Source organism: Passer domesticus, chromosome 19, assembly GCF_036417665.1.
Source record: "Passer domesticus isolate bPasDom1 chromosome 19, bPasDom1.hap1, whole genome shotgun sequence".
NCBI classification, from domain to species: domain Eukaryota; kingdom Metazoa; phylum Chordata; class Aves; order Passeriformes; family Passeridae; genus Passer; species Passer domesticus.
This window is the reverse complement of record NC_087492.1, coordinates 9871310-9891537: the sequence shown is the minus strand read 5'-3', so window position 1 is coordinate 9891537 and position 20228 is coordinate 9871310. Positions and strand designations below refer to the sequence as shown.

Here is a 20228-nt window from a genome sequence, read left to right as displayed (position 1 = left end):
AAAAACCAATCTCCCACAAACCCTCATTTGAAGCTGAAGATACCTAGAAAGCTGGAGACAAATGCCAGCCCTGCAGACTGGGCAGCTCAAGAGGGCTCTGCCCTCCGAAGTTTTGATATTTCATATTGCCAGGCTCACTCATTGAGGTTCTGCTGTCCCAGACATGCTTTAGGGGCATGCAGCAGCCACATCCAAGGGAACAAACCTGAAACAGCACTGGGGATAACCAGAAGAGACCCAACCTGTCACAGGTTCATGTCATCGAAGAGCCAAGAAAGGAAAGGAGCCCAGGAGATGTCATGGATGGGACAAAGACAATTTACCTTATTTCCCCATCCTGACCTGCACAGCTTAGCAACCACACAGCTCTGTCTGGAGCTCCAGCTGGTGGAGCTGTCAGTGCTGGGCAGTGAGCTTTTGTGCCAGAGAAGCTGAGGAGCATTCTTTACTCCATTTGTGTGAAGCAAGGCTGGGAGAAGGCTCCTTGTCTTATATAGCAGTTCATAATGCTATAAACTGCTGCCCTGCCTCTGTTCCTTAAAATGACTTCAGAGGCTAAATTACACCTTGCTTCCACTGAATTAAGAATGAAGGAAACTGGGGTATAAAGAGACAAACACCTCCTGGATCTCCCAGGCTGGGTTGGAAAGCTGTATGCTATGTGGTATATGCTCCACAGGTGCTGCCAGCGTGTTTTGGACCTGTCTAGTTCATGGCACAGTTGTAATAGAAACAGGTACTCTCATAAGAACTCTGCTGCCCTGCTAGACTGTATAACCCCACCTTTATTAAATGTAAGGCTCCTTATGAGCTTTCTAAACAAGCAACACTTAATTAGCAGGATGTTGTTACAGTGTGGGCTGAGGGTAAATCCTTTAGGCCATGCATTAACACCAGAGACAGCTCCAGCAGATAATCCCAGGCATGGCTCTCACTTCATCAGTTTTGCTCCAAGTTAATGATTCCAAACTTCTGGCTTGCAAAAAGATGGGGCTGCTTGGCCTCCTCCTGTGCTGACTAGCTGTACCATTGCTGTGGGATTTTAGGGAGGTAGGAAAGCAGCACCAGTTCAGCCACTCACCTTCCCAATGTGCACTTACAACATTTCCCTGATGCTCTAGCTTACTGACTCAAACCCATGGCACCCTCCTGCACCCACTGGACATTGCTGATGAACACTTCAGTAACCTGCTGTGCACATTAACAGCCCCAAAATGACTCTCTGAGGGGATGTCACTTTGCAGGGAACAGGGACAGAAGTCCCACTTACCTGCTGTTGGCCTGAGAGGTGCCCCCCAGTTCCAGCGTGGCCCCACGGTGAGGCTCAGGGGAGATCTCACGGGGAGGGCTGGAGGGCTCCAGCTTGGTTGGATCTTTGGTAAATTTGCTTCCTGTTGCCAGGTGTGCATGGTGGGTTTTGGGAGAAAAGCAAAACCAGGATTAGCAGCTGGAGGTGCCAATGCTGCAGCTTGTTCCCCTCCTAGTCCCAGAGCTGAGGTCAGGGTAGGGGAGTGGGTTTTCATGTTTCACCTGCTTGCAAAGACAAGGTTGTGATTCCACTGCGTTCACATGCCAAAATATTAGCAGGACATTTGCTTATCCCTCTCCATAACTATGTGTGTGCTGGGATGCCCTGCCAGGAAAGAGCATCTCCAGAAAGGGCTGGCTGACAGGACAAGAGTTCCAAGAGGTAGGGCCGAAGGTCAGAAAAACCAGGGTCATGGATCACTGCTGTAGGAGCAAGCCCCAAAGTGGGGAGACCCCTGTCCCAAGGGAAGGGATGTGCTGCACTGGATGCCAGCTTGGCAAAACACAGAGTAGCAGAGATACAGGCAGTCCTGTCTCACAGCTCCAAGCCCATCAAGCAGCTGGAGAAATCTGTCACAGTGACACAGAGAGGGACAGAAGCATCCTGCCACCATGAAAAACTTCCTCTCTCTCTCTTCCCTGTTCCTCAGCAGCCTGAAAGGAGCTGAAATGAAGGCTCATCAATGACCTTGGAGATGGAAAGAGTAATCTGAAGGCAGAGTAGGAAATAAAATCAAGCAGGGAAGTGAGCAAAGAGCTGAAGAATGAGGGCTGGGGCAAGGAGGGAGTGAGACTACATTGTGAGGCTGCAGAAACCACAAGGTGTCTTGTTAAACAGCTGTTGTCAAAGGCCCTTTGCTGGTCTCAAAGCACCATTACAATATCCTCACCCTTCTAAAACATATTCCCTCTATGGGAACCTGATGCCACTTTCCTTTTGGTTCCAGCCTGTGAGAAAGGGCAGGGCTCTGGCAATAGGATCAGCAGAAACACAGAACCTTAAAAACACTATTTATGTACTGACAGTCCAAAAGGCTCCTTTTAATTTGTGCTTTCTATGAACCAAATCTTGTTCTTGCACCAGCACAGCCTGCCTGAAGCTGCTACCCAGGGGAGTAACAAAAATAGGTTTCCGAGCAGTGGTGGGTATTTTAATTAAAGGGTGAGCAAAACTTTATGGGGAAGCTTTGGGATACTTCACAAATGGCAACTTAAAATACAGCTCCACTCAGAAAATAATGTCTTTGCAGAAATGGCACCTCCTGACTCAGCAGATGCGGATTTTTTTGCACAAGCTGATGTGCTGACACAAACCACAGAGAGCCAGGTTTAATGGGTTTTGCTTCTGGTAGCCCTGCAGGGAACTGTCAGGAGAGTGGGGCCTGTCACCCACCTCAGCTCTGCTGGGTTTGCTTCCTCATCTCCAAATATCCACTTGCACCTGCCTGCCATGTAACCCACAAGCCCATAGCACAGGTCTGGAGCTGATGTGCAAATGTACATGATGCCTCCCCTAGACACCATGCAGGCATTATGAAAAGAAAATCCAAGCATCCCAAAACACAGCTCAGTGCTCCATCCCTTGGGGATAGGCTAGAACTTGAAGAAATCCTTTTCTTGAGAAAAAAAAAGCCATTAACAGCTTTAGACAAAGAAATCCCTCATTTGGGTGGGACCCCCTCCAGGTTCTGCTGGTGGCTCCAGCCTGTTTTGGGTGGCTCCAACCTCACCAGGCTCAGGAAGCACTCTCAGGGCTGAGGCTGTCATGGGGCAAGAGTGATAATCTGGCTGGCAGAGATATGTGGGAAGAAGGTGTCTGGAGAGCTACCAGCATGTGCAGTTGGCAGCTCAGGGGGGGGAAAAAAACCAAAACACCACCCCAAAACATGCCTTTACTTGTGAGCCAAGCCCAGGCAATCCAGGACCCGGGTGTGATAAATCTGGATGCAATGCCATATTCCAGGTGTGTATGAGGGCATTGCAGGAGAGTGGGCTGAGCCTGACAGCATGGCTACCTGTCTCCTTCTATCTGCCAAAAAGCACTTTCCATGGAATCACAGATTGGTTTGGGCTGAAAGAAACCCTAAATACCATCTTGTTCCACCCTGCCATGGACAGGGACACCTGCCACAACCCCAGATTGCTCCAAGGTCTGTCCAACCTGGCCTTGAACACTTCCAGGGATGGGGCAGCTGCAGCTTTTCTGGGCAACCTGTGCCAGGGCCTTGCCACCCTCACAGTAAAGAATTTGTCTGGCTTCTCCACTCAAGAGAAAAAAAGAAGTAAAAACACAGAGCAAAGAAAGCCAAAGAAAGAATAAGTTACCAGTGAGGAAACACAGCAGTAATTTTCTTCCTCTTGAAATTACAGATACTGCCTCTACTGTGGCTCAGCTGATTCAAGAGCCAGCCCAGCCTCACACACCAGGAATTCTCACTCAAACCTTCAAAACTCAATTTTTAAGGGGAGTACAGAGCTTGCACTGATACCAGGCAAAGGCAATCTCAGCATGTCCTGGTGTAGGGCACAGACAAGGCTTGTCCTTCTAACTGCATGTGTCCTGCACTTCCTCTGCTTACGGTGACATTATTTCAACTCTGCTTCTCTGGATAACCTTTCAATTTTGTGGGCAATAAATCAAAGGATTTGGAGAACATACCTGTAAAAATTCTTTCGTCAAACATCCTAGGAGAGAAGGAAAAAAAAAAAGAAAAAAGAATTAGAAATAGATGCTGCTAATGACTGAGTTGGAGGTTTAATTAATGAATAGCATTAAACCAAGTCAAACTAGTAATTTTTTTCATTCTCTAAAAATACTGAATGAATTTTTCAGCTAAAAAAAGGCCTTTTAGCTTGTTGTGCAGCCAAACACCCTTATGGCATATGCTTTTTAACTAAAGCACCTCTAAATCTGCTTATAAGTCATTGTCTTAATTTAACTTATTAAAGGAGGCTGCAATAGGCTGGCTTTACAAAAAGAAACAGTAGGACCAAAGTAGCTGTTACTGGATCTTCAATTTCCAATGCAACCATTGACCAGGATGTCACCTGTCTCCTGAATATTGTATTTTGGTGCACCTACAACTTTGCTCATAGGAGCAAACTATGTCCAGACCACATCCCACAGCCTGATCCAGCCTGGTGCAGCCTGCACAAAACAGGACAAAGTGACTTCTCTACCAACTGACATCAGGAGAGTTAATCCTTTTCAGGATGCCTGAATTTTATCAGTGTTGGTGATTTTAGCCCCTTTGGGAGCCTTGTCCAGGATTTTTCTGTGCTGTAGTTTCACACCTCTAGGAATGGAACAACACAAGTGCTGCACAGGCAGGGACTGGATAAATCAATATATTATAGAGCAGATTTTCCTGACAGAGAAGCAAAGAGAGACTGCACAGCACAGTGATAACTAGGAATACATCCACTCCTCCTTCCCAGTGGAAAGGCAGACACCTGGACACAGTGCCTGGCCTGTAAGTGATAGATTCTCATCACTACATACAGAGGATGGGCACGAGTGATCAGTGAAACACAAGGTGGATGGGAATCCCTGTGAGAATATGGATGTTCCTCCCTCCTCCCATCCACCAAATGTCACTCAAAGTGCTTTAACCACCTTCAAATGTTTGGGTGGCATCAGCAAAGTTTGGTGCCTGTGATCACTTAAAACAGGGTGGCAGAGCTTGGGCGTCAGCATGGTACAGCCAGCTCTGCCACATCCTTGCAGAAAGGGAGAGAGATGAAAACCAGAGGTTTGCAGGGAGAAAGAGCTTTCAACTGTCTTATGAAAGAGGGTGAAATGAGTTTTTGGTGTCAAAACAAACCCTGCAAGCATGGAGAGAGCACAGCTCAAATCCCTGACATCCTTGAGCCATACACTTCCTTTTGCTGTCCTTGCCACCCACCTTTTGATGACAAAATGGATGTTGTGCCTCTCCTCCAGTATCCTTTTGAGCTTGGGGACCCCATAGGTGCAAGGTCTTTTGAAAGGGATTTTGTCTGGGATGCCAATGATCTCCACTGCCTCGGGGTCACAGGCAATCTTCCTGTAGGGGACAGGGACCATGTGGTCTAACCCCAAGGCTTCAGCTGCAAGATGAACACATGGCTTTCATTTACACAAGTGCTTTGTTTTTTTACAGATGCTAAAACAAAAGTGTGAGGGCTCGAACTCAAGCAGAGCAAATGCCTTCTGCCCTCTTCTCAGCTTGTCCCAGAAAGTGAGCCCCGGGAGCAGCTCTCCCACGGGAAATGGGACAAAAGGAAAGCAGCAGTAAACACAGCTAAGTGTCTTCCAAAACTCCCAGACATGCCCAGTGATGACAAACCAGGAGTGAGCTGGTCCAAATATCAATCCCAAACTCCTTGTGACCCACCCCAGCAGGTTTGTGAGCTCTATGATTCACAAGCTGCATAGCATGTGGAATAATAAAATTGTTAATGTTGGAAAAACTCTCTAAGATCGATTCCAGCTGTTAACCCAGCAGCATCATGTTCACCAAACCATGTCCCCAAGTGCCACATCCATATGCTTTTTTTGAACATTTCAAGGGATGGTGACTCCATTACTACCCTGGGCAGCCTGTGCCAGTGCATGACCATCCTTTCAGTGAAGAAATTTTCCCCAGTGTCCAATCTAAACCTTCCCTGGAGCAGACTGAAGCAATTTCCTCTAATTCTATCACTTGTCACCTGGGAGAAGAAACTGAGTCCCACAACTTCTTTCAGCTAATTGTAGGGAGTGGGAAGATCCCCCCTGAGCCTCCTTTTCTCCAGGCTGAGCCCCCACAGCTCCCTCAGCTGCTCCTCATCAGACTCATGCTCCAGATTCTTCCTAAGCTCTGTTACCTTTTGGACACACTCCAGCACCACATCTATAAATCACAAGTTAAAGGGCTTGTCTCAAGCCCATATACAACTCACAGGTGACAGAGCACACATCTCCAGCCCATCTGTAAGTCAAAAATTACACAGCCTGAAAGGGATGGCACAGCTGAAGCACCCACCAGCCCCAAGTGATCTCCCAAGCTTCCACCTGCCTAAATGCCCAGGAGCTACACCAAAAGCACTGTCCACAGCAAAGGGAGCAACAACAACATATGCAAGCCATGCAGATGGAGAAAAAAGCAGCTGCAACAACAACCACCTTATTTTTACCTGCCACATGTATGTAAAGGGCCACATGCCCCCACTCCTGGTGCCCAAGTGCTATGATCCAGCTTGCCACATTCCCAGACAGGGCTGCTTTACAGCCCAGTTATAAATTCCTTGACTATGGTGTGGGGCTCCGAACAGAAATATTGACATAACCTTCAGGAGACTGGGAGCTGCTGAGCTAAATGTGTTAGGAAGAGCAGGGAGCTCTAGCATATGGCTTCTGCTGCTGTGTTAGGGAACAAAAATGATTGCTATATAATGATATGCAATCCACAAGCACTGCAGATGCATAATGGGATATTAACTCCTACTCACCATATCTGCTGTTAAAAAGAATTTGCACGCACTCCCTAAGGGTGTTGATGTCTTCAGTTTCTTTTATAAAACTGTCCCACTTATCTATCAAAACAAAATACAAGAAATAAGAAACTTCCATATGGTTCGTACACAGCAGATGCACTTTTCTCCTGCAAAGTGCTGCGAAGCAGGAACAAGACTTTAAAAATTATTTCCCTGCTCCTGAGAGAATTTTGCCAGGCTGGCAATAATAACCCAGATAAGGTCTGGGTTTCTCCAACCCCTGACCTAAGCACTCTCCTTGGCACGTGCAAAGCAGATTCCTAAGAAATGACCCCATAAAATTTCTCAGCCCTGGATTGAAAGATCCTCTTGGACAGAGCCAACTCCATCTGGAATGAACCCTTGAAAAGTACAGCCCTTTCACAAGTGGATCTTTTCCATCTTCTCCTCTTTCCCAACCTTCCCACCCATATTTTTTTATCCTCTTCAAGGCAAGCATGGGTTTTTAAGCTGCATTTCCTTTGGGTGCAGTGGAGGTGAGGAAATGGCAGTCTCCTCCCCGCTGTTTATCCCCCCAGGCACTGCTGCAGAATCCCACTGGGACTAGTGGCTTTCAGTAATTTGGAAATAATGCCAAGTTTTCAGCAGGTATGTGCTGTTTGCAGCTGGGGCAAACAGCCTCTCCCAAAGCCATGCCTTGGTTCCCTGTGCAGGAAACAGAGATGGGAATTCCCAGCCAGGCAGCAGTGCTCAAGGACCACCAGCAGCATCTTGGAATGGCAGGGATGGACTGGAGCAGAGAGGAGGGTCTTGGCTCCAATGTGAGATGCATCTCCTCCAGCACTGCCAGGTCCCTGCAGAGTATGGAGAGGGCTGAGAGACTGCTGGGGAGAGATGTGGTGAGGGGAAACCTTTCAGTAGGGTTGCCTTAATGCTGGAGCAGGACACAGACCTGTCTTGTCATGGACAATGGAGAAGAGGATGCGCTTGGACGAGTGCACATTCTGGATCAGGGGACCTCCGGAGACTGATGATTTCTGTCCTGGACAAGAGGGGAGACAAGGAGAAAGGGCTGATGAGAGCCTGACCCGTGCTCCAGACACCACAAGACCCTGAGTGCTGTCCCCTGCCACCCCTTCTGTCTCTCCTCCATGCACCCTGGCCTGTGACAGAGCTGGCCAGACCAACCCCTGCCATCCCCATTGCCGCTGCCTTCCCGGCCTGGTGCTGCAGCACCTGCCATTTTGGGGCAAAACCAGAGATGTGCCCTGCCAGCACCTCCCAGGCACCCAGGGAAGGAGCAGCACGGCAGGGGCTCTGCTCACTTCCACGCAGGCCAAGCCCCACGCTGGTTGTCACCCCAGGAACACCAACACCCCCAGGTGCACCAGGGCCAGGGCGGGCAGGGCAGCGGGCCCTCACGGGAGAGCAAACTCCAGGCTATTACCACAGCAGTCGCTGTACTCCTGTGAGGAAGGCACCTTCAGCTCTCCCGCCGGACGGGCCAGCAGGGCCTCGCCCGCCGCCGTGGGCCCCGGCAGGCCCGAGGACGCCTCCTGCTTGAGGTCGATGGCGACAGGGCCGGGCAGCGAGACGCCGTAGAGGAAGTTGGTGATAGCAATGGCGGAGGGCGCGTCCTGCGTGCTGGCCTTGGCCACAGGGCCGCTGGCACCAGAGTCTCGGCTGCCCTTGGAGGCGAGGGAGGAACAAGTTAACTCGATGTTGGGGTTGGGCTCTCGGCTGGGCTCATCTGCTGGCCTGAGGGGAAGGAAGGGAGAAGAGGAGGGAAAAACAGGTTCCTTTGAGCCCATGGCAGTGCTAAGGTGCAGCAAGCGAGGATGTGGATGGGGAAGGAGAGCCATGCCTGGGAGGGTGGGACATGCTGCACCAGCAGCTGCCAGGCTTCTTGTTGAGGAGCACCATGAAGACCATTACAGGTTAGAGCACTTCTCTTATTTGGAAAGGCTGAGAGAGTTGAGATTGTCCAGCCTGGAGGAGAGAAGGCTCTGGAGAGAACATACTCTGGCCTTCCGTTACCCAAAGGTACTGGAGAGCTGGAAAGGGACTTTTGACAAAGGCAGGGAGCTACAGGACAATAGGGAACATAGTCAAACTGAAAGAGGGTTGGTTTGGATTGCATATTAGGAAGAAATTCTTCCCTAGTGTGGGTGGTGAGGCCCTGGCACAGGTTGCCCAGAAAAGCTGCAGCTGCCCCATCCCTGGAAGCGTTCAAGACCAGGCTGGACAGGGCTTGGAACAACCTGGGACAGTGGAAGGTGTCCCTGCCCACAGCAGGGGCTTGGAAAAAGATGGTCTTTAAGGTCCCTTCCAACACAAACCATTCTATAGTTCTGTTCTATGATTCAGAAGTTACATCCATCCGTCAAACACCTGAGCACCTTCAGGCACCTAAATGGTTCTTGTCTTCTTTAAGTGGAGCTGGTTAGTCAAAGCTGGTTAGTTGAAAGCATTTTTTTAGCTAGGACCCAGCTGCACAGCTCCATGCCTGGTGCATTTAAGGGGTAAAACCTTTAATGACCACAATCACTTGGCTCCATTGCCTATGCCACCCCCCAGCACCCATGGCACATTCAAGGGGGAGCTCAGTCAGCCTACAAATGAGTTTCAGACTGAAGAAACCAACGTGCTCCACATGAGACAGGGAGCCACAAGCTCACAGACAGCACAAATTCTGCGTGTCCTACTTTTAGCTGTCTCAGCCTGATTTTCCAGAAGCATCAAGCCTTTAGAGGAGGTATTTGGTCATGCTCAGCATTTTTCTGAATGGATCTGAGGTGCTGCCAGCAAGGCAAATGCAGGGGAAATGCACCTAAAACTACTGAACCCCCTGCATAAATGTGGCCAAAAGGGGGAGTTTGCTCTGCTGCAGTCCCCCACTTCCCTCCTTGCCTGGCATTAAAAAACCCATTTCAGCCTGGGAAGACACTTGCAGCATTTACCCTGGAAATCCCTCTGGAGACAGAAAAGCACTTAGCTTACCGCAGTGGAAATTTTGGCAGAGACACATAAAAAGATGCAGTTAATGTGCATGTTTACACACACTTTTTATAGAGATGAGCCTGAAATGGACTCAAGCCCCCCAACACGAACAAATCTCTGCGCAAGGCTGGATTTGGCAGGGCTGGGCCCAGGTCTGTGGGTCTCGAGGAGAAGCTGGGACATGGGAGGGACCCTCCTGCCTGTGCCACCATCCCCAGGGCTCGCTGCTGTCTTGCTCCTTGGAGGTCCCCAAAACTAAAATTACCTTTTTAGCCTGAAGCGGATGCTGTGGCTGTGCTCTAGGATGGCCATCAGGGATTTCACATCATACTCCAGGGGTTTCTTAAAGCTGATTCCCTCAGGCAAGCCAGTCACTGCCAGCGAGCCTGGCTCTTTCAGGAACCTCTCGTACGGCAAAGGGACCACGCTGCTCTTCCCCATGGCTTCACCTGGGGAGGGGACAGAGTTACACACTGACAAGCACCCTGTGCCCCTCACCATGGCTGAGCTGGGCTGGAGGACTAAATGCAAGAGCAAGAAATACCAGCAGGATCACTCGGAGAAAAAAACCCATTCCTACCTTCACACTTAGCATGCAAGGCACTCCAATTCCTTTCTAAAAGCACTAATTAATAAAAAGCTCATAAAAGCCAATAAACAGATGTCTCATCATTCAGGTTTCACAGTAGAATCCTCAGTTGGGGTCACTTGGCACAAGCCCACCCCTGGGAGTGCCCAGCCATATGCCAGTGAGGTACATGGCCATCAGCAAGGTGGGAGGGAGCCAAGGGCTGACAAAGAAGGCAGAGGAGCTCACAATGATTTTTATCTCATGCTTACTGAGATATTCTGGGAACCTCATTTCTAGTCAGTTTTCTTATTTTACCTCCTGGAAGAACGGAAAACAGTTTGATTGCTGTTGCTGTCAAGCAGCTTTGATTCACTTTGACAGACAAGGAAAAAAACCAAAACCAACAATCTCCCTCCATCCCACAATTCACAGACAGCTTGAACATTGATACATTTGACTGCACAGTCACCTCCAGCTGCCCAGAACTCTCACCTGCTCCCCTCAACACTGCCAACACAGTCCCACCATGTCCCCACCATGTGCCTCTGGCTCCATTTTACCTCTGCCACCAAAATCTCCCTAAGGAGTCAGGTACTAATTGCTTTCCCTTCCCTGGCAGCAGCACTGCCATTATATAGGGATTTTCTAAACCAGAAAAAGAGCCTGTGTGCCCAGACCAGGGCTGCCCTGCTATACTTTACAGGAAAAACACCATCAAGAAAACAGCCTGCTCTGAAGGATTTCAAGGGATGGCCAAAACTCTCAAGCCACTCTCTGGGGAAAAATTACTTTGGAAACCAACCCAAGCCACTGTGATCAATAAACATGGTGCTGAAAGCATGAAGCACAAGAAATAGCCATGAAGGAATGTAACCTGTCTGGCAAAGCAGTGTCTAGATGCAAAACATCTGGTGGCATGATACAGTGCCCACACCTTCATCTCCAAGCTGAGGGGCAGAGAGAGGTTATAGGACCTTTAAGTTGTTGAGGGATTTTATACTGTAGATTTTCTTTCCAATCTTTTCTTTTTTTCCCTCTTCTTAAAAAAACCCCAAACCCAAAAGATCTTACAGAAATACTGCAAATCTTGTGACACTGCCAGCAAGTCCTTACTAAAAGTGATTTCTTCAACATGTCCTTTGAAGGAATGCATTATAACTAACGATGTGCAACTTGCACAAGCCATTAAGGCTTCTTATAGGGAGGATTGATAATATTTTAATTAAGAAAATAAACCAAAGTTTTAAAATAAGCCTCTGAACCATGACACCATGAGTTTACTTTCTGCAAGCTGACAGTTTCCCTGCCCCAACGTGCTGGCTCTAGCAGCTCTCCACCTCCCTTCATCACCACTCTTCATGACTGGGAGAAGCTCCCAATGTCCACAGTGGCTCCTTATCAACCCAATGCTCAAGAAATCCCCAAACATATTTTTATGGGGACTGTGTTATTGTCAAGGTGACCTTCAGAAGCCTTGCACTGCTGCACAGAGACTCGTGGTTTGGCTAAAGAGACAATAATCATCATTAATGCCTGTTTAATAGAAGCCACTGGTAATCAGTCATCCTGTTGGTGCAGATATTACCAGGCTCTGGAGGGAATCTTTTTGACTGAGCATTTTAAAAGATTTTCGTTTCCAATCCTTATTGATGAAAGGATAAAAAAAAAAAAAACAAAACAAAAAACCCTAAGAATCATAACTGTTAAACTCTCACAGTCCTCTCAGTGTTACAAACAGAATCACCCTGGGGTGAATCTACTGTCTCCTGTGCATTTCTCCCCACTCAGCCAGGAGAGGCCTTTCCCAGTGGGAATGAAGGGAGGAGGGCAGCAGCTTTGTCAGGTTTCACCACAGAGAAGCTCAAGGATGGAAACAGCTGACATTACTGAAGCAGGAGCAAAGGCAGAATTACAGCCAGTGCCAAAGCCAAAACTGCTGTCCCAGGGATGCCCAACCTTCTTCTGCCATGGCAGTGCTGGCCATGCTGGGCTGAGGACATGGCCTTGTGCACCTCCATACACCTTGAAACTGTAAAAAGCCTTACTGATCATCCAATGGATGGGCTGCCTTGTTCATAAAGCCCATGCAGCTGCACCCTGATCAAGCTTTTCTAATGCAATTATGTATTTATTGTATGTCAGATTTTAATATTTCACATATTTCCAAGATGACAGCCAAGTGTGGCACTGTACCTGCAGGACAATGAGACCTGCAGCTTGGAGCAGAAAAAAACACCCTCTCCATTCTGTTCCCTTGGCTCTTCTGCATCATCCCTTCCTTCATCCTTGGGCCCAGCCTTTGGAAGGCAGTAATAGGATCTGGTTGCTCCCATTAATGGGAATATTGCCTCTAAGTTCTTTAAGTGGCTTCAGAAAATTTCACTGACTGTCTGTCCCCGGGGAGAAGGGATGCCAGTTCCCTTTCCTGTCTGTGATGCTTGTGGAAGATGCAACAGCCAGCAGCAGCAAGTCCTGCATGTGAGCCCAGCGTGGTTGGTGGTAGCTCCCACTGTCCTCCTTCTGTGTGTGGGAATGCCCATTCCCAGATCACAGACACAAACAGGGCACTTTGCACTCAGGGATCCCAGCACAGCCCCAGCAGGGCTCCACCAGGCCCTGAATCTCAGACAGTGATGGGGAGCTGCAGCCAGAAAAGCCAAGCACCCAGTTCTGCAGCTGGTCCAGCCACAGGGCCTGAACTCCCCCAAAGCATCATGCAGAACTAACACAACCCTCTCAGCAGCATGGGGGAATAACTGGGGCTCTGTTTTCCCAAGCCAGTATTGCTCTTCCTACCCTGACTAGGATGGAGGTGCTGCCAGGGGATGAGCCAGCAGCATGGCCACTACTGCCAGCCACCCCACAGGGGTTCCCGTGGATCCTTGTCAGCAAGAAGAAGGTGCTGCTGCTGCTCAAGCCACTGCAGATTGGGCCTGGAAGGAGCTCTGCAACCCACTGGGTTCCATACCAACAGCCATATGGTCATCTATATTTAATTGCAGCTTTGTTGCTGGGGATGATGCATGTGCTGGAACGGCACCACCTCATCTCTCAAAGTTGGGGCTGCAGGGCCACATGCTAGAAAATCATCTGTTTTCTTTTTAAATAGACTTAAATGCCAGGGGAAAGAGGGAGTCAATGTGCAGAGCTCCAACACAGTGCTAAGAAAGGGGTGCTGTGGACACAGTGGCAGGGATAAAGGTGTGCTTGGAAATCACATTAAGGCATCACAGAGACTTCCCCTGGTCAGGGGACACAAAGGATGCTTTGTTCAGCACAGGGATTTTTTTGGCTCAGTTTGGGGCACTGGAAAACTAAGAAGCAGTGGCCAAACCCCATCTCAATGCAATGCTAACTCTGTACAGGAGCACATTTCTCCATGTCCTGCCAGGCACCTGCTCCCACGCCGAGGAGCTGGGCTGGCATGAAAGCCACAGCTGGTGGCAGTGCTGGGCAGCTCAGTGAGCCCCAGGGACAGTCCATATCCCCAAAGGGAAGCATGAAGGTTCTTACTATAAAGCACATCAAACACTTCCTCTACCATCTTCCTGAGGAGGTACACATCTGATCCCTGGTCCGGGGAGACCCTGAGCACCCTTTGCCCGCACTCCTTTGCCTTCTTCTGCACCTCTGCGTCCTGCTCCTTCCTCTGCTGGATTCCTGCAGGAGAGAGGAGAAAACAGGGGTCACTGTGGTGAGAAGGCAAGTGTCCCAGCTCCCCAATCACCTCAGGCCCCAGCCTGGATGATTCCAGCAGCCCCCAACGTGCAGGGAAAGGTACTGGCAACAGGCAGTGGTGCCTGCACTCATCCAGTGCCTGCCCCCTTTTCCCTGGCTTTTCCCACTCAGCCAGACTGAAACAGTTATGACTAATTGGGCAGTCCATTTCTAGTCTCTGGTTTCAATCTGCTTAGCCTTCAATCTCTCAGGAAAAGAAAATCCGCCTTTCTTGGAGGCTTTTTTACCCTTCAGCATCACGTAGCTCAGTAATACCAGCTATTTCCTGCTAATTTCCCCCATTAAACCTCAAATAAAGCATATCTTCAGCATTGACTTCTTTGCATCTCTAAATGCACAGAAAATTAAACACTACAAATGCATTATTGCTGTTCTATCCACAGTAATTTGCAAGGGATTTTCGGTGACAAAGGACTAATTCCTTCATCATCCTCGACAGACTCCTACTGGCAATCAGGCCTGGATGCTGCCTGGGTGCTCAAGGAGCTCACAGATCGTTCTGTGGAAAAAATCCATGGCTGGGACATCACGGGGAGTGGTCAAGAGCAACACAGGACACACACAGAACTGGACACAGGAAAGTAAACAGCCACCATGCCACCCCTGGAAAGCTCCACATGCCTCCCACAGCATGGCAAAACAGGCCCTGGAAAACTTTGTTGGGGTGTTTTATCAAGGTTGTGAAATGCATCTGCATCCTTCAAGTACTGCCTCTCCCTCCTCCACTGACATTAATGCTGATCAATTCCCCCCTGCATCATGAGGGGCAGGACCAGAGGCTCAGATAAAGGAGGGTGCTCAGCGAGGTCTGTGTCCCAGAGAGATAAGAGGCTTCTTCCATCTCCAGTGATGTCTGCTTCAGATTAATTCAGATCTTTCTAAGAGGGCAGCAAGAAATCAGAGGCACTTCCAGGGATACTTTCCACTGTGTGCCAGTTGTAAGGGCTTTATGGAGTGGAGTTGAGCCTGGGCCTGTATAACTCAAGACAGAGTTATCACATTTCACCCTGTCTGCAGCATCATCCACTTTACTCAAACCCCATGCTCAAGATTTCTGTTTTCAACCAGACATGACTATTTCTTTTTGACAAAAGTGTAAATGAAACCAAAGAGAGGGGAATCAGGATCTAGTGCCAGGTGCTTTGTCCCCACAAAGTGATAGGGCATCAACCAGGATATATCACAGAATCAGAGAACAGTCTGGGTCTAAAGAGACCTTAAAGACCGTCTGATTCCACCCCCCTGCCATGGGCAGGGACATCTTCCACTAAACCAGATTGCTCCAAGCCCTGTTCAGCTTGGCCTTGAACACTTCCAGGGATGGAGCAGCTGCAGCTTTTCTGGACAACCTATCCCAGTAGCTCATAACATTCAAAAGAAGAATTCCCTACTAACACCTAATCCAAATCTCTCCCCTTTCAATTTAAAACCATTCTCCCTTTTCTATCATTATCTGGCTGGGTAAAAAGTCACTCTCCCTCTTTTTAATAAGTCCCCTTGAGGTACTGGAAGGGGCTCTCAGAATTCTCTGGACCCTTCTCCAGACTGAACAACCTCTGTCAGCCTGAGGAAACACAAGGGATTTCCCTCCCTTTGGCTACCCCACTGCCATCTACAATTTGAGGGTGGTGGGAAGGGAAGGCAGAACTGCCCTTGAATGTAGGAAACATCTCCCAAATGCCTCCTGTCCTGCAGAATACAGTGGAGGATAACTAACCAGGATGTGAGAGGATGGAATAGTGGAGTTGGTCAGCAGCTGCCCAGGGCAGCAGGATGAGGGGCTGGGCAGAGCCATGGCAGAGAGCTGCTCCTGTAGAGCCATGCAGTGAACAACCCAGGGACCTGGGCAGCTTCATAGCACTGGTGTCACCAGAGCAAACCCCTCCTGAACAACCTCTCCAATGGATTAAGCACCTATGTGGTTTCTGTCAACACCATGTATTTCTCTCCACTGACATCCCACCACAGAACAGATCTGGGTCTGGTGTCCTCAGCACCACAAAACCAGATCCCATTCCAGCTTCTACACTGAGTGAGGAAAGCATAGCTAGCATGCTGGGGATGATGCTGTCCAAGAAACAAGGTACCCATTGACAGAATGGCTCCCACCCTCCCTTCAGCTCCCAGCCTGTTTTTTGGAAACTGGCAGAGGTACAGAGCTGGGACAGAAGGCCTGCAACACACAGGTATCCCTCAGATACTTGGTGAATCTGATCTGACACTGGGGGAACACAGCTCCTGCTCAAGGTGTCCTGTCACTGCTGTTCATCCCTCAAAAATACAAGCAGCTCCACAACAACCAATCCATGCCTGTTTTTCCAAAACCAGGAAAAAAGCCTTGGACCAAGAAAGCCCTTCTGCTCCTGGGAGGACAAACTATTTCTGCTAAGTCCTCAAAAAACACTGCAGAGCTCTGGCAGCACTGCCGGAGGCTAACAGCAGCAGGGCAGCAGAGCAGCATCCAGCCCTGAGCCACCTCAGGGATGCTTCAGGAGAGAAAACCCAGGGCATGCAGTGCCCTCCCTGGCAGGAAAGAGGCTCTGTCTGCAGCTCCCTCCCAACTCCTCCATCACTTCAAACACCCCTCATCCCCACGGACTGACGGACAGCACCGCGGTGCCCCCAGACCACATCCCCTCCATGCACAGTCACAGCTGGCACAGCTGGCGCACCAGCCTTGCCCTGGAGATGGTGCAGGTGCAGATACTCACTGCAGAACTTCTGGAAGTCAGCCTGCAGCTCCTTGCGGGCGCTGAGGAAGACCCTTCCCTTCTCCGTGCCCAGCACGAAGGCGCTCTCCTCGTGCACGGCGATGCAGGCCACCTCCGCGTTCAGCTTGGACAGCGCCGAGCACTGTTGGAGGCACCAGGTCAGCACAGCACGGGGGGGGAGCAGCCCTGCTTCCCACCCCCTGCCATTTCCCAGTGGGGTTTCTTCCTTCCCACCAAAAGCAGTGCTCTGGTTTATGTCAGAATTTCATGGGTTTATGGCAGACCCTAAAAATTTTGGTGACTTTACAGCTCTACAGAAATATCCAGCTGGAAAACAAGAACTGTTTACCCATCATTTTATTTCATTTTTTCCTATGCTAAAAATAAACATTTTATTGCATTTCTTTAAAAGAAAACATTCCTGTAAAAAAAGAAATCTAACAAAAAACCCACACCACAACCGATAACAATTTGCATTTTTCCACCAGCTCTAATGGAATAAGGAACACGGGAATCTTATTTCAGCTGCAGAACACTAATATGGTCAAAGTCCAGATTAGTGGAACGATTCTTCTTGTACAGTTATGCAAAACAATAAAGAGATGGAAAAAACTTCTTCCATTAATCCATTTTATGTAACATGCCCTTCCTGCTCTACATAATACACATGTATATGCATTTTTATTAGTATTTTTTATATTATAATAGTTACTCAGTGCCATCAGCCTGAGTCATATTCCTATAGCTACAGTACTGGTGGTAGGAAGATGCTATCTCCAGGTCATCATTTAAATGGGTAAAAAAGGGGGGATTTTCCCAGCATCAGCCCTGGGACACATCAGCAACCCCACAGAGGAGTTGGAGGATGCTGGCAGCCAGGGAGGGAGCAGGAGAGCAGGGGAGTTACATGGACCAACCCCCCTAAGCTGCCTTCAGCTCCCTGCACACACCTACAAGGAGCTTCACTTGTGTGGGCTTAAACCATCTTCTCTACTAGGTCATTTTACCTCCTGCTCACCTTCTTCAAGGAGGCATTGAATCAAATCCCACAAAACAGGTATTTTTAAGAAACCTCCTTTCAAAACCCAGTCACAAAGACAAGTATTTTGCTCAAGAAGTCCAACACTCAAAAAATAAACACAAAAACGAAGGTTTGTGAGATTTGGGTGCAGAACAAATCCAAACCCTAAGCCTGCTTAGTGACATGCATATAGCCCTGTGGTTTATTTACCAGGCACACAGGCAGCTAGGTTTCAGTAAGCACAGAGCCTGCCACTCTGAAGTGATGGGATAAAGGCTGAATTTCAGGAGCAGCTTGGCTCCCTGGCCCCTGTGTAAGCACCTAACAAGGACTGCATAATAATGAATATTCGTTAAGAAGCCAAACTATGGTAACGTAATTTGTCGTACAGGATGGCAAGTATATAAATCATCAAAGCTGCTTGGGGTGTGTAGGCTCCAGGGAAGCTGCTCCTTAGTGGGGTGGTGATGTCAAAGAGAAGGAAATTGGTATTAATGAGAAAACCTCTACCCGCATAGAGAGGAAAACATATCCCAGATAAATGCATTACATATGACTTGACTTTAAAAAGAGAGAGCTATTTAGCACATCTCATTGCATTAGACATTTGTTACTACACATCCGCTTTCCCTTATTGATCACATTCACAGTTAAAAATAAGATTAGCTCTGGTCCACGAGACTTAATCCAGACAGTTATCTTGTTTATGTAAGCACGGCTGACTTAGGCAAGGTTTCCACCGGGAATTCTACGTCAAAAGATATGAAAGTTATTTTCTTTGTTCTCAGAGATAAAAAGCCATTGTTCTGCTGTTGTGTAAATGCTCACGGTAACATTGGTAAAACAGCAAGAAAAAAAAAGCCAACCACCCTTCAGCCAGCTGATACCAACATAAATATTAATGGGAAAACAATACACATCTGAGATTAACTTGTGCTGACTTTATGATCCTTATGGCTGTCAGGGCAGGAAAGGGTTTGTATTTCTCAGCACTTCTCTGGGCTTTCCAGCAGCACAGGAGAGCAGAATGAGCTCACCAGGCATCGTGTGCCAGCCCTGCACCCTGACAGCCTTGCTAAATGGAGGCCAAGGGAGGGAGGGGGATGGGGACAGGGGTGCCACTGGCCTCTTACCATGGAGTCTAAGGCAGACACTAAGCTGGTGATGATTTCGTCTCTCTGGGGAAAAACCATATTCCATTGGTCAGCTCTGGAGGTGGGGAGTGTCACATCTAAAGGCTTCCCTGCCAAGGCCATATTCACCTGAAAATAGAAAAAAAAACCAAAACATGAAAGAGCTGTGTATCACTGTTACTAACAGAGAGCTGGAGCTGAGCACCACCACAGAAGCCCCACGACCACCGTGTGCTACAGGAGCAATGAAGCACAGGAACACAGGGGAAACTGAGGCACAGAGAGAGGCCACAGCAGCCTGAGCCCCACAATCCCCATGAATCCTCTGCTAAAGGCAGATAACTGCAGGAGCTGCTGAGCTGTAATCAAACCCTGGAGCCGATGCTGTGTGCACCAGCAGTGGCCAGATCACCTCTGCATTTGGAGCTCACTCTTGAGGAGATGCCAGCACCACAGGGGCCACTGGACCAGCTGCATGGTGGGACACCCCAGATCCCAGCCTGTGGCCATGCAAGCCAGAGGATGTGGTGCTCAAGTGGACACAGAGCACTCCTGTGCCTGAGCTCTGATGGCAGCTGTGAGCAGGGGTGACGGCTCTGTCTCCATGAAGACACCGTGCTGATCATCCTTGTGCCTCCTGCTCTAAACCCTGGGCAAGAGGAGAGCCCGACACCCAAAGTGTCCCTGAAACAGGTCACAGGCACAGGGTGCTCTGCTTTCACCCCACAGAAGAAATGCAGCTCATGGCAAGGGATTCCCTAATGAAATCACCCCACTCTGCAGCTCTTGGTTCCAGGGGGAACAGGATGAGGTGGCATGCAGGCACCACATATCTGACAAGAGGCTCAGCCCAGAATCTCCATCCCTCACAGCCAAATGGGGGAAATGCTGGGACCCAGCCACAAGTGCAGCAGCAGCATCAGGTTTCTGCATCTCAACTCATGGTAATGCCAGTGCTGCAGGAACACTAAGGCAAGGTCTCACCCTCAAAGCACCCATGCTGGAACACCCACTCTGGAGACAGCACCACTCCCAGCACCCAACACACACAGCCCCCCCAGCTACCACCCCTCCATCTGCAGGGCAGTGTTGCACCATCAACCCTTAATCCTGTGAATAAAGGGCAGCAAGGTAGCTCATAAACCACTTGAACCAGATCATAAATCATGTGCTCACAAATGGATGAAAGAGGCTAGAGAATCCCTAACAAGGCTGGATGGGCAGAAGGTGGGGAATATAGATGAAGCTGCCTGCACATAACTCAATTTACCACTCAGTCGATAACCACA

The 20228-nt window shown here is 49.0% G+C and overlaps 1 protein-coding gene across 10 annotated transcripts in view; it reads right to left on the bottom strand.

The window, feature by feature from the left end:
- GTF2IRD1 (GTF2I repeat domain containing 1) overlaps positions 1-20228 on the bottom strand; it is a 69115-nt gene that overhangs the window by 28847 nt on the left and 20040 nt on the right. For 9 of the 10 annotated variants that reach the window (XM_064395063.1, XM_064395057.1, XM_064395062.1 and 6 more), the window contains exons 2-11: positions 18940-19068; positions 16786-16927; positions 13850-13996; positions 10031-10214; positions 8213-8523; positions 7718-7807; positions 6781-6864; positions 5214-5397; positions 3968-3993; positions 1271-1391 (exon numbers count right to left, since the gene is read on the bottom strand). In XM_064395063.1, coding sequence (XP_064251133.1) covers positions 1271-1391; positions 3968-3993; positions 5214-5397; positions 6781-6864; positions 7718-7807; positions 8213-8523; positions 10031-10214; positions 13850-13996; positions 16786-16927; positions 18940-19062 — 1412 coding nt within the window. In that variant the 5' untranslated portion in view covers positions 19063-19068. The remainder of the gene's footprint in view (positions 1-1270; positions 1392-3967; positions 3994-5213; positions 5398-6780; positions 6865-7717; positions 7808-8212; positions 8524-10030; positions 10215-13849; positions 13997-16785; positions 16928-18939; positions 19069-20228) is intronic. The other variant, XM_064395058.1, reaches the window with a different exon arrangement.